The sequence below is a fragment of the Tamandua tetradactyla genome, chromosome 24 (genome assembly GCF_023851605.1).
Source record: "Tamandua tetradactyla isolate mTamTet1 chromosome 24, mTamTet1.pri, whole genome shotgun sequence".
NCBI classification, from domain to species: domain Eukaryota; kingdom Metazoa; phylum Chordata; class Mammalia; order Pilosa; family Myrmecophagidae; genus Tamandua; species Tamandua tetradactyla.
In genome coordinates, this window is record NC_135350.1 from 26,713,397 (window position 1) to 26,726,766 (window position 13,370).

The 13,370-nt window shown below is 32.9% G+C and overlaps 1 protein-coding gene across 3 annotated transcripts in view; it reads left to right on the top strand.

Moving 5' to 3' along the window:
• The window catches only part of EIF4E (eukaryotic translation initiation factor 4E), a 43,554-nt gene extending 41,372 nt beyond the window's left edge, over positions 1–2,182 (top strand). For all 3 annotated transcript variants that reach the window (XM_077142756.1, XM_077142757.1, XM_077142759.1), the window contains one exon: positions 337–2,182. In XM_077142756.1, the coding sequence (XP_076998871.1) occupies positions 337–451 (115 nt within the window). In that variant the 3' untranslated portion in view covers positions 452–2,182. The remainder of the gene's footprint in view (positions 1–336) is intronic.
• The last annotated feature ends 11,188 nt before the right edge of the window (positions 2,183–13,370 follow it).

A 13,370-nucleotide genomic window follows, 5' to 3' on the forward strand; every position in this document is an offset into this window, starting at 1 on the left:
CTGCCTATTTTGACTTTGTCTAAGTATGCATGTGATAAAGCTGCATCATATGTATCTACATATATTTGTGATTGTTTGATCATGTTTCCTCTTACTAGACCATGATCCCAATGACAGTCCCTGTTTTACTTCGTTCTTTTGCTTGTGCTAAGTATTGTTTTATACATAATTATCACAATACTTAATACATAGTAGACTCTCATATATTGGTTAAGTGATTAACCAAGATTGTTGTGAAAATTCAGAGTAAATTGTGCTAAGAGAAAAAGGGAGTGTGATCTATTTCAGGTATTTTTAATGTGTGAGGACTAATGGCTATTTTTCTTCTTTTTCTAGGAGGGTATACAAGGAAAGATTAGGACTTCCTCCAAAGATAGTGATTGGTTATCAGTCCCATGCAGACACAGCTACTAAGAGCGGCTCCACCACTAAAAATAGGTTTGTTGTTTAAGAAGACACCTTCTGAGTATTCTCATAGGAGACTGCGTCAAGCAATCGAGATTTGGGAGCTGAACCAAAGCGTCTTCAAAAGCAGAGTGGACTGCATTTAAATTTGATTTCCATCTAAATGTTGCTAAGATATAAGAGAAGTCTCATTCGCCTTTGTCTTGTACTTCTGTGTTCATATATTATTATTATTTTTTTTAATTTTGGCTAGCGTATCCACTATCCCAATCAAAGAATTACAGTGCACATTGTCCCTAGTATCCATAAATGTGTTCCTGGCCCGCTCTGTAATAGCTTAGTAGAATTACCATTACAAACACATTTACTCATCCACAATACTAAAAAAAGAATTTGCATTTCTATACCTTAAAGGAAAAAAATTCTGTTTATGTTCGTTGTATGCAGGAGCATATTTTGCTGGTTTGGAAGAATATGATGCATACAGTTTTCTAGCAATTTTCTTTGTTTCTTTTTACAGCATTGTCTTTGCTGTACTCTTGCTGATGGCTGCTAGATTTTAATTTATTTGTTTCCCTACTTGATAACATTAGTGATTCTGATTTCAGTTATTCATTTTGTTTTGCTTTTGTTTTTTTCTTCTTGTAACATTGGTGAAGGATCCAGGAATATGACACAAAGGTGGAATAAACATTAATTTTGTGCATTTGTTGGTAATTTTTTTGTTTTTTTGTAACTACAAAGCTTTGCTACAAATTTATGCATTTCATTCAAATCAGTGATCTATGTCTGTGTGATTTCCTAAACATAATTGTGGATTTTTAAAAATGTAACATCATAATTACATTCCTAACTAGAATTAGAATGTCTGTTTTTGTATCTTTATGCTGTATTTTAACACTTTGTATTACTTAGGTTATTTTGCTTTGGTTAAAAATGGCTCAAGTAGAGAAGCGGTCCCATTCATATTAAGACAGTGTACAAAACTGTAAATAAAACGTGTACAGTGAATTGTCTTTCAGACAACTAGATTTGTCCTATTATTTTCCATCTTTATAGAAAGAATATGTACTTCTTTTTGCAAGGCAGTCTCTATTGTGTCTTCTCGTAGTATTTGAAGCACTAGTTTGATTATGTTTATTAAAATTTTAAATAAATTGAATAGGTAGCATCTTATATATGAAATTAAATTGATGTGGCCATTTTTGTTTTTTATGAACTAAGGCACAGTTGTTCAGTCTAGGTAAATAATGTAGTACTCTATTAATATGTTAAACCTAAAATTGGGCCCTTGATGTATTACCATTTAATTTGCAAGGACAGCAGTTGAAATACTTGGTTGCTGAATTGAAATATTATTATGTAAGTGTCAAAATGATAGAATAGGGAAAGAGTATAGGGTGGTGGAGGCATATGCATTAAGAATTTACTTAGTGTTGCTGTCTAGCATAATGGGACAAATGGGTATGGAAGACTTAGTTTATATTGATAAATTGGTAGTGTGGTTTTATGTAAGCAGAAAATTTGACCTCTTTATGGACATCATTTGAAAACAAACTTGAACAGTTTTGTCTATAATATATAATTATGTATTTCAGATCCTGTGAAATGAAAAATGGCTATCATAGACAAAAGTTGGTAAGCTGAACTGTAGGTAGTAGGATGAAAATCATTAGTTGAGAGGAAAATTTGTCCTTAAATGTTATGGATTGATCATTTTAAAGCTGATAAACTTGTTAAAGATCCTGTATAAAATAAACATGAAATTAATGATTGATTTCATTGCAGAATTTTAAAACAGTTTAAAACTGCCCTCTGAGTACTACCAATGCCAGCCATTTTCCCAAGGTTTGGGAGTGGGGAATGATAAATTATTCTGAATCACTTTTGACAGTTACCACTTAAGTATCACAATGACTTCCGCCTTTGCATAATTTCTTTAGTAACTTTTCTAAAAAATAAGATTAGACTGTACATGTTTTTCTAACTTAAAGCTTTTTTCTCCTCTGTTCAACAGGATATGAATAAATATATTTTGATATCAGAGAATTGATATAATTTCTTATGGATGAATAGTATTAGTATTTTGTTTTAGGGATATAATATATTTCATTTAAATAATTTTATTATTAGTTTTCTCAATTCCACAAAAGATTTGAGGCAAATTATGTAAGAATTCAATAATTACAACACTTATATAGTATTTACTGAATGCTAGGCTGTGTCCAAGAACTTTAAATGCAAATTAACCACCACATAATCTTGAGGTGAGTGCTGTTATCCCCATTTTACAGGTGAAGAAGCAGAACATTAGTAATTTAAGTAACTTTACAGGTTGTAAGTGGCAGTATGGATTTAACTCTTGGAAATTTAATTCCAAAGAACTTAAACCACATTATACTTCCTCAGTAGGATAGTGCCTATCTGAAAGGCTATAGCAAATCAGATTGCAGTCAGTTTACAGATTAGGCATATAAACATTTCTCCCTTTGATTTCCTTTGGTAATGAAGCTTATAATAGATGGGGATTTCCATTAGACTCTCCATGTTAGCAACCAACCAAATTAGTCATTTGGGAAATTTTGAAAACAGGTAGGCAAAGGAAAAGGAATTCATGGGTGTATAGGTTAAGTGAATATTTTCATATACTATTTTAAGTATATTATAAGTTTTCTGTATAATGAATGACAGCAAAATTTTCAGGTTGACAGATTCTTACATGCTGAAGTGGCATTCAAAATGTGACAGTGAAATGTTTTACATTTTAAAATTAGAAGTAAGTTAATGACAAGTCTCCCTGCTACTTCTTTTCTAATTGTTTCTTATGGATTATCTTTATTCTTGAGTAGCAAAACAAAACAAAAAAAACACCCAAAACCTCTGTTTTCTTACTTGGAATCAGACCCTCTTTATTAATTGGATGGATACAAACTTTTAGGTCAGATAGACACTAAAATTTAAAACTCTAGATCATTGTGATCCAAAGTATGTCTGTGGACTGCTATAGAAATTGAGAGTATCTAGAAACTTCTATCATGATTTGACATTGATGTGACATTAAAGCATGTCGTCATTTTTCTAGTAATTTTTTTAAACAGAGTTATGTCTTTGACAGTGAAGTTGGGGGTTTAAAACTGGTTCTTCATACATAATTTGAGAAACACCACCCTTTCTTTGCTTTTCCCAGTAATCAAGGCTAGCTCATTTGCTTCTATAAGTTATCACCCCAGACCTAATCTCACCACTGATGGATTTGGGGTCAAAACATTCTGTAATATTTTAAAGTAATACACTTAGTTGGATCTAGTTTACTGCAAATTCCAAAGTGGCCATTCAGCAGTCTTCTCTAGTGCCTTGGGTAGTTCCAGATTTTAATATGACTACTTCTTTCTACTAGTAGAAGTAAAAATGAGATTGTAGGCATATGTTCATATGTGAATGTCTTCCAGAGAAATTTATTTTCACATGTTAATCTTTTCCCCTTTTCCTTTAAGCCAGAACTTGTTAATTCCTCATAGTTTTATGCAGAAGCTGCTTCCCCTCCCCTTTTCCTACAAAAAAAAATATATTAACCAGGTCTGTTTGCTAGGTACTAGATGCTGGGCATACAGCAAAGAACAAGCAAAGAACAAACTAGCTTCTGTTCTAAAAAAGTTTATGACCTTTCTATTTTTATCTATGTATCTCTAATGAACTTTTTTATTGAATAGTTTAACATATATACAAAGCAAAGAAATAAAAAAGCAATAGTTTTCAAAGCACTCTTCAACAAGTAGTTACAGGACCAATTATGACCTTTTTAAAAGCAGACATTCAAAATAGATTTGTCTCCATAAGGTTCTACAAATAGTTATTGTTATTCAAATAGTTTTTTTTTTTATTAAAGGGAATCATACAGTCAAGAAGTAAATATAAAATGAGATTTTTTGCTTTGAGGCCCTTTCAACTTTAATATTGGGTCTAACCAGTTTCAATCATGCTACAGATTTCTCAAGCTAAATCTTGTGCAAATTTTAGCTTTTCCAAGACCTGGTTTATGCTTTATAATACTGCACCTTATATGATTGTCCAAGTAAAGTTTTGGAGCTTTTTTTTTATTGTGATTACAGTTTTTTAAAATTTCGCATTTCATATACTATTTGAGTATGTTGAAACATATGTGATTGTATCTGCATTGGTATGCTTTTAGAAATGGTCCTCTCTTCACCTTAACAAAATACTGATCCATGATTTTTTTCTTTAATGTTCAACTAAATGTAATACAGGCTTATTTTTTAACTACAGAAGGCCACAGGTAAAAATTCTTTACCTCCTATCCCGCTCTTCTTTTTCAAGGTACCACTAAAATTTCTTTTAAATGTCTAACTTCTTTGTTCACTTACCAGGACTGTATTTTCCTTTGGACACGTAGAATACTCAAAAATACTCAATACTCAAAAAATGAGTTTTCTCATTTAATAATCTCAATCAGTTTTATATGTCATAGGGCATGTAGAACACATTTTTATTAATTGTCTAGTATTCCACTAAATAATAGGAATCCCTTGGTGACTTTTTTTTTAGTGATTTTTTTTTTTGCCTCTAAGATGTTGTCAAACTTTGTACAAAATAGTTTTTATTTTGTGTCATTTGTTTTTAGATAAGTTGTGGGTTCACAGAGAAGGCATGCATAAAATATAGGATTCCATATTGTTAACACCTTGCATTGGTGTGGTACATTTATTACAATTGATGAAAGCATATTTTCATAATTTTACTGTTAACAAGTCCATGGTTTAGCTTAGGGTTCACTGTACTGTGCAGTTCTGTGGGTTTTTTTAAAAAAATTTGTTCTAGTAACATACAACCCAAAGTTTCCCCTTTTAACCACAGTCAAATATATAATTCAATGCTGTTAATTATGCCTACTGTACCATCACCACCGTACACTACCAGAACCCCTCCAATGGTTTTGGAAGTAAAAAATAAAAAGAAAATATGAGAAAAGATTAAGCCAAAGTGAGATTAACACCCAAAAATTGATTCCATGAAGTCCATTCTAGTGAGTGACCAAATGAAAGCGAAGCAGTCATGCTTTGGCAACAGCTATTTGTGGGACACAGCTTTTGCCCTATGTAATTAAGCAAGCCATGCCTCATAGAGGGTAGGTTCCAGTAAGTATCTCATCTTAAGCAGCCACTTAGTCTTGAAGAGCACATATGGTTTGCATTTAGTTCAAATTCTAGTTCTGCCTACGATAAGTTCCAAAATTTAGTCAAGTTAATTGAGTGCTCTACGCTAATAGCTTCATTTGAGAAACAGGTGATATTATTCCTATCTCATAGGGCAGTTGTGAGAATTAAATGAAATATATAGTATACAGCGGCATAGTGCAGTGTCTGGTATATAGCAATGTTTAATGAAAACTTTCTTCCATGGGTCTTCATAAAAGACCTATAGTGTAATTATGCAATGACTAACATTCTACAGTAATTCTAACTTAAGAGATGACTTTTTTAAAAGTCCATCAATATATGCTGATGAGGTGATGTGAATTTATTTTCATAAATGTAATTTTGTGGTGTGAATCTCATTCTGAAGTTAAAATTCAGCCCAATTTATAGAATCTCAGGTTTTAATTCTATGGTTCTTAATCTATTTTGATGGAATGGTTATATTATCCTCCTAGGGTAGACATATATATATCAAATTGTATGTATGACTTAGGGGTTCCATATTTCCTAAAGACACTTCGTGGACTTCGTAGATTAAGGGTCCTTGTATTTCTAAATTAGGGGCCCCAGATCTAAAGGGATACTACTGAAGATAACTTTTTTAAAAAGTGAGTGGTTGTTAAATCTGTTGTACCCAACACATCCTATTGAGAACAAACACGTCATTGTACTCTATTCTGAAGTGAAATTTTTTGGTAATATAACTTGCTTACCTAATTTTTAAAGGAAAAATGTATTAGTAAATACCCATATTAAAGAGATGGAAAATAAGAGCAAAGTTGTTTTAAATGTTTTGCTCAAGCATAACTACTTAAGTAGTCTGAAACTTGAATTTATACCTAGGGTTATTATGAATATGCGGGCTATTCCATCATCATAAGTTCTGTTAGCAGGGCTATAAACATTGTTCTTTAAGTGAGCCTTCACTAAGTTTAAAATAGCAAGGAAGAGCTAATTATATGTGTGATCATATGCTTTAAGAGCTGAGCTTAGAATAGGATTGTCACTCTTGTGAAAGTTGAGCTTGCTAAAGATATGTAACTGAATGGAAAATCACCAAAACTGCATAGAAGTGGGTCTAGGTTCTACTGAAAGAATTCTAAAGTATAGAACAGTGGTTTTCAAAATGTTTATTACTGTAACCAACAATAAATACATTTTACATTGTGACTCAGTTTATATATGTGGATGCATATATCAAAACAAAAGTTTCACTGAGCTCTATTCAACTTTACCATATACAATGCATTCTGTTATTTCTTGTTTTAGTCTATTTTATAAAATTTATTTTGAAATACTTTCTAACGTACAAAACACTTGCAAAAATACAAAACCCATAGAGAATTCCAACAAACCCCCAACCCAGATGCCTGTTCCACCAACTTTTAATCCACCAATTTTTAATATTTTGCAACATTTGATGTGACTTTCCTTCCTCATATCTGTCTATCATTTGTTCATCTGTGTATTTTCTAAACATTTGAGGAGAGCATAATCCTTGGTCAAAGATCATAAAACTTGATCATTTAATTCCATGTACATTTCCTAAGAACAGGAATATTTAGTTATGTATCCACCTTATGTATAATTACCATGTTCAGGAAATTTAACGTTAATATAAAGCTTAGAGTCTAGATTGCAGTTTTCCATATGCCCCAAGGGCATTTTACTCTTTCATTGTTAGATCTGCCCAGAATCATATATTGCATTTAATTCTTTCTAATTGCCTTCTTTAAAAAAAAATAATTGTGGAAACATACAACATGGATCTCCCATCTCAATTGCTCAGTTGCTCTCAAGCAAATACTATTCAATAGGATTAATCACGTTGATGATGCTTGCTAGATTCTTTTTTAAGTGCCAGTCTTGTCCCTCTTCATCTAGTCAGTCACAACCTGTAGTTTGAAAAAAAAGAACAACCCATAAAACATATATCTAGTAATGTGGGCCTATAAAATATAAAGCAATTTATAAAGTTGGCCACTTTGCCTTTGAAAAATTCTCTATAATGCCTCATTGTTTCTTTATAGTTTGTTAATTTAACTTCATGTTACACCTTAAGGTAAACATAAAAATATTTTCCTAGATAGCTGAATGGGTTACCTTGCTACATGGCACTGCTCAATTTTCTTCAAATTTTTTTAATTAAAGAAATTGTAGGTTTAGAGAAAACCACGCATAGAGTTCCCAAATATCACCCTGTTATTAACACCTTGTACTAGTGTGGTATGTTACAATTCATGAAAGAATGTTATTATAATTGTCTATTAAATATTAGAATATTTTTATAATTTACCATTGTCCATTGCCTACAATAGGGTTCTGTGTTGTACAATCCTATTTTTTATAACCCCCATTCTAGAAACATAAAACCCCAAACTAATTTCTTTTAACAACACTTAAATGTACAACATAGCCCTGTTAACCATGCTCACGGTGTTGTGCCCCATTGCCAACATCCATTACCAAAACTCCATCACCTCAAATAGAAACTCCACAATTTAAGAACGAACTTGCCATTCCTTAGCTCCACCCTGTCCCCTGGTAACCTGTATTCTAGCTTCCGATTTTGTGAAATTACTTACAATTATTGCATATGAGTGAGATCATACAATACTCTTGTTTCTAGCTTATTTTACTCAATATATTATGTGTCTAGCTGATGTCTTTCAGCTTCATCCATGTTGTCACATGTATCAGAGCTTCATTCCTTTTTATTTCTGAATATTCCACTGTATGTATGTATCACATTTTATTTATCCATTCATCAATCGATGGACACTTGGGTTGCTTCCATCTTTGGGTAATTGTGAATAATGTGGCATTCATAGCATTCATAGTTATATCTGTTCAAGTGGCTGTTTTCAATTGCTTGGAATACCTAGAAGAAGGATATCCAGATAATATGGTAATTCGATACTTAACTTTCTGAGCAACTGCCAAAATGTCTTCTATAGTAGCTTCATATTTACCATTTCCACCAGCAATGAATGAATTTCTCCACATTCTCTCCAGAACTTGTATTTTCCCAATTTTTAAAATAGCCATTGTCATGGGTATGAAAAAGTATCTCATTTTGGTTTTAATTTGCTTTTGCTAATAGCTAATGATGGTGAACATCTTTTCATGTGCCTTTTGGCCACATCTTTGGAGAACTGTCTATTCAAATCTTTTGTACATTTTAAAATTGTATTGTTAAGCTGTAGGATTTTAAATACATATGTATGTATTCTGAATATTAAACACTTAGAAGATACGTGGTTTTCAAATAATTTCTTCCATTGTTTAGGTCATTTTACTTTCATGATAAAGTCTTTTGATACGCAAGAAGGTTTAAATTTTGATGAGGACCCATTTTTCTTTTGTTAATTATGCTTTGGATGTAAAGTCTAGCAGTTTAAAAGTTCTGGCTCTTATATTTAATTCTTTATCCATTTTAAGTTGATTTTTGTATATGGGGTAAAGTAGGGATTAATTTTTGTTCTTTTGTATATGGACATCCAGTTTTCCCAGCACTATTTGTTGATGAGACCATTCTTTCTGTTTGCAATCTTGTAATAAATCTGTTGGCCATAAATGTGAGGATTGATTTCTGAACTCTCAGTTTTATTTCATTGGTCTATATGTCTGTGCTTGTGGTAGAACCAGGCTGTTTTCTTGCTTTCTAATAAGTTTAAAAATTGCTGAATGTGAGTCCACCAATTTTGTTCTTTTCAACATGGCTTTGGCTATTTCAGGCCACTTACCTTTCCACTTAAACTTGAGGACTAGTTTTTCCATTCTGCAATAAAGGCTGCTGGAATTTTTATTTACAGATTGCATTGAATCTAAAAATTGCTTTGGGTAGAACTCATGTCTTAACAATATTTTGTCTTCTAATGTATGAGCACAGACTTTCATTTATTTAGGTCATCTTTGATTTCTTTTAGCAGTGTTTTGAGGTTTTCTGTGTATAAGTCCTTTATATTCTCGGTTAGATTTTTTCCTTGATATTTGATTCTTTTGGTTGTTAATGTATATGGAGTTTTTTTCTTGGTTTCTTCTTCAAATTGTTCAATGTTATTGTACCGAAACACTACTGATTTTTGTGGGTTGATATTACACCACACTACTTTGCTGAATTCATTAGTTCTAGTAGCTTTCTGCTGAATTTTTCAGGATTTCTGTGTATATGTCATGGCATCTGCAAATGGGAGAGTTTCACTTCTTCTTTTCCAATTTGGATGCCTTTTATGTCTTTTTCTTGCCTAGTTGCCCTGGGTAGAATTTCCAGTACAATGTTTAATAGCAGTGGTGACAATGTACCTTCATGTTTTGTTTCTGATCTTAGAGGGAGAGTTTTCAGTCTTTCACCATTGAGTATGATGTTAGTTGTGGGTTTTTCATATATGCCCTATATCATGTGGAGGAAGTTTCCTTTCGTACATAGGTTTCCAAGTGTTTTTTCAACAAGGGATGCAAGATTTTGTCAAATGCCTCTTCTGCCTCGATTGAGATGATCATTTTTGTTGTTATTATTGTTCTATTAATGTGGTTTATTGTCTTTATCGAATTTCTTAAGTTGAACCACTCTTGCATACCTGGGGTAAATCCCATTTGATCATTGTATATAAATCTTTTGATGTGCAGTTGGATTCAGAATGCTAGTATTTTGTTGAGTATATATTTTTTCAAATCTAATTTATCTCCACTATCATCTTTGTTATTTCCTCCCTTCTACTCACTTTAGGTTTAGTTTTCTTTTTTTAGATACCCAGTATTCATTTTAGGTCTCTGATTTGAAATAATTGAGATAATCAGATGCCCAGATGTGAGCAAAATATTATAAGCCATAAACCATACTAAGGAACAGGAAGATATGACCCAAAGGAACAAATTTAAAAATCAGAGGAGATACAGAATATGGTACTAATAAAAAATGTTCAATCAAATCTCATAAATCAAGATGAAGAAAATAGCTAAAGAGATAAAGGATAGTAAGGTAATTTGTGAGCATAAAGTGGAATTTGAAAACATACAAACAGAAATAACTCATGGGAATGAATGTTATAATAGAAGAAGAAAGAAGACAGGACATCCGAAATTGAACAGAACAGAGAAAAGAATGGATAAACTTGAACAGGGTCTCAGAGAATTGAATGACAGCATGAAATGAATAAACATACATTTCATGGGCATCCCAGAAGGAGAAGAGAGGGGAAATGGGGCAGAAAGAATAAGGAAATAGTAGCTGGGATTTTCCCAACTCTTATGAAAGGCATACGTATACATGTCCAAGAAGCACAATGTACTCCAAACAGAATAAATCCAAATTGACCTACTCCAAGACGCTTACTTATCAGACTGTTAATTGCCAAAGATAAAGAATTCTGAAAGCAGCAAGAGAAAGGCTAAATACTGATTTCTTATCAGAAACCATGGAGTGAGAAGGCAGTGTGGTATGATATATTTAAGATACTGAAAGAGAAAAACTGCTAACTGAGAATTCTTTATCTGGCAAAACTGTTCTTCAAAAATGAGGGAGAAGCATCATGGGATTGAGAAAGGCTTCTTGACCAAAAAGGTGTAGGGAGAAATGAGACAAAGTTTCAGTGGCAGAGATTTCAAACAAGAGAGGTCATCCTGGAGATTTCAGAGTTGAGAGGTTAACTTGGAGGTTATTCTTATGCAATACATAGATGACTGTTTTTAGTTGATGGTGTTTTGGAGTGGCTGGAGGGAAGTACCTGGAACTGTTGAGCTCTGTTCTAATAGCCTTGCTTCTTGAAGACAACTAACTGACTTTTACAATGTGACTGTGTGATTGTGAAAACCTTATGCCTGATGCTCCTTTTATCCAGGAATTGGACAGATGAGGAAAAATAAATAAATAATAGGGAGGATAAGGGGTAAAATAAATTGGGTACATTGAAATACTAGTCAATGAGAGGGAGGGGTAAGTAGTATCAGATGTATGAGTTTTTTTCTTTATTTTTCTGGAGTGATGCAGATATTCTAAAATGATCATGGTGTTGCTTATATAACTGATGATATTGTGAACCATTGATTATACATCATGCATGGACTGTATGTGTGTGAAGATCTGTCAGTAGAAAAAAAATTTTTTTAAATGAGGAAGAGCTTAAAATATTCACAGATAATCAGAAGCTGAGAGCATTCCTTAATAAGAGACCTACCCTATAAGAAATACTAAAGGGAATTCTGCAGGCTGAAAAGACAGTAGAGAGAGGCTAAGAGGAGAGTGTAGAAATCAAAATTATCAGTAAGGGTAACTTCCTTCATTTTAAATGTAAGCATGTAGGGTTCTGTATGCCTTTGCTGCATTCCATAAATTTTGGTGTGTTGTATTTTCATTTTCATTCACCTCAAGATATTTCCTAATTTCCCTTGTGACTTCCTCTTTAACCCATTTGTTAAAAAAGAGTACATTGCCTAATTTCTACGTATTTGTTAATTTTCCACTTCTTCCTCTGTTATTGATTTCTAGCTGCATTCCTTGTGATCAGAGAATATATATTGTATGATTTCAATATTTTAAAATTTATTGAGACTTTTTGTAACCAAACATAGGGTCTATCTTGGAGAATGATCCATGTGCACTGGAGAAGAATGTATATTCTGCTGCTGTTGGATGAAGTATTCTATATATGTCTGTTAGGTCTAGCTGGTTTATAGTATCATTCAAGTATTCCATTTCCTTACTGATCTACCATTTGTATATTGTATCCATTATTGAATGTGGTATATTGAAATCTCCCGCTATTAATGTAAACCATCTGTGCTGGTTTGAAAGGTTGTATGTCCCTTAGAAAAGCCATGTTTTAATCAAAATCCCATTTCATAAAGGCAGAATAATCCCTATTCAATACTGTATGTTTGAAACTGTAATCACATTATCTCCCTGGAGAGGTGATTTAATCAAGAGTGGTTGTTAGGCTGGATTAGGTGATGACTTGTCTCCATCCATTTGGGAGGGTCTTGATAAGCTTCTGGAATTCTATAAAAGAGAAAACATTTTGGAGAATGAAGGAGATTCAGAGAGAGCAGAGTCCACCAGCCAGCGACCTTTGGAGATGAAGAAGGAAAATGTCTCCCAGGGAGATTCATGAAACAGGAAACCAGGAGAAGCTAGCAGTTGATGCCATGTTCACCACATACCCTACCAGTTGAGAGAGAAACCCTGACCGTGTTCACCATGTGCCTTTCCAGATGAGAGAGAAACTCTGACTGTGTCACCATGTGCCCTCTCACTTGAGAGAGAAACCCTGAACTTCATCGGCCTTTTTGAACCAAGGTATCTTTCCCTGGATACCTTAGATTGGACATGTCAATTGAATTGTTTTAATTGAGACATTTTCTTGGCCTTGGAACTGTAAACTAGCATCCAATTTAATTCCCCTTTTTAAAAGCCATTCCATTTCTGGTATATTGCATTCCGGCAGCTAGTAAACTAGAACACCATCTGTTTCTCCCTTTGTATGTTTTAATATTCGCTTTGTATTTTGGCAGATTTGCTGTTAGGTGCGTATATATTTATAATTGTTATTTCTTGTTGAAATTACCCTTTTATCAGTATGTCAATGGAAAAAGTTTTGACTTAATATCTCTTCTATTTGATATTAGTAAAGCTAGCACAGTTCTCTATTGGCTACTACTTGCATGGCATATTTTTTTCCCATCCAACCTACTTATATCTTTTCACATCCAACCTACTTATATCTTTGACTTTAAGATTTGCCTTTTGTATAAAGC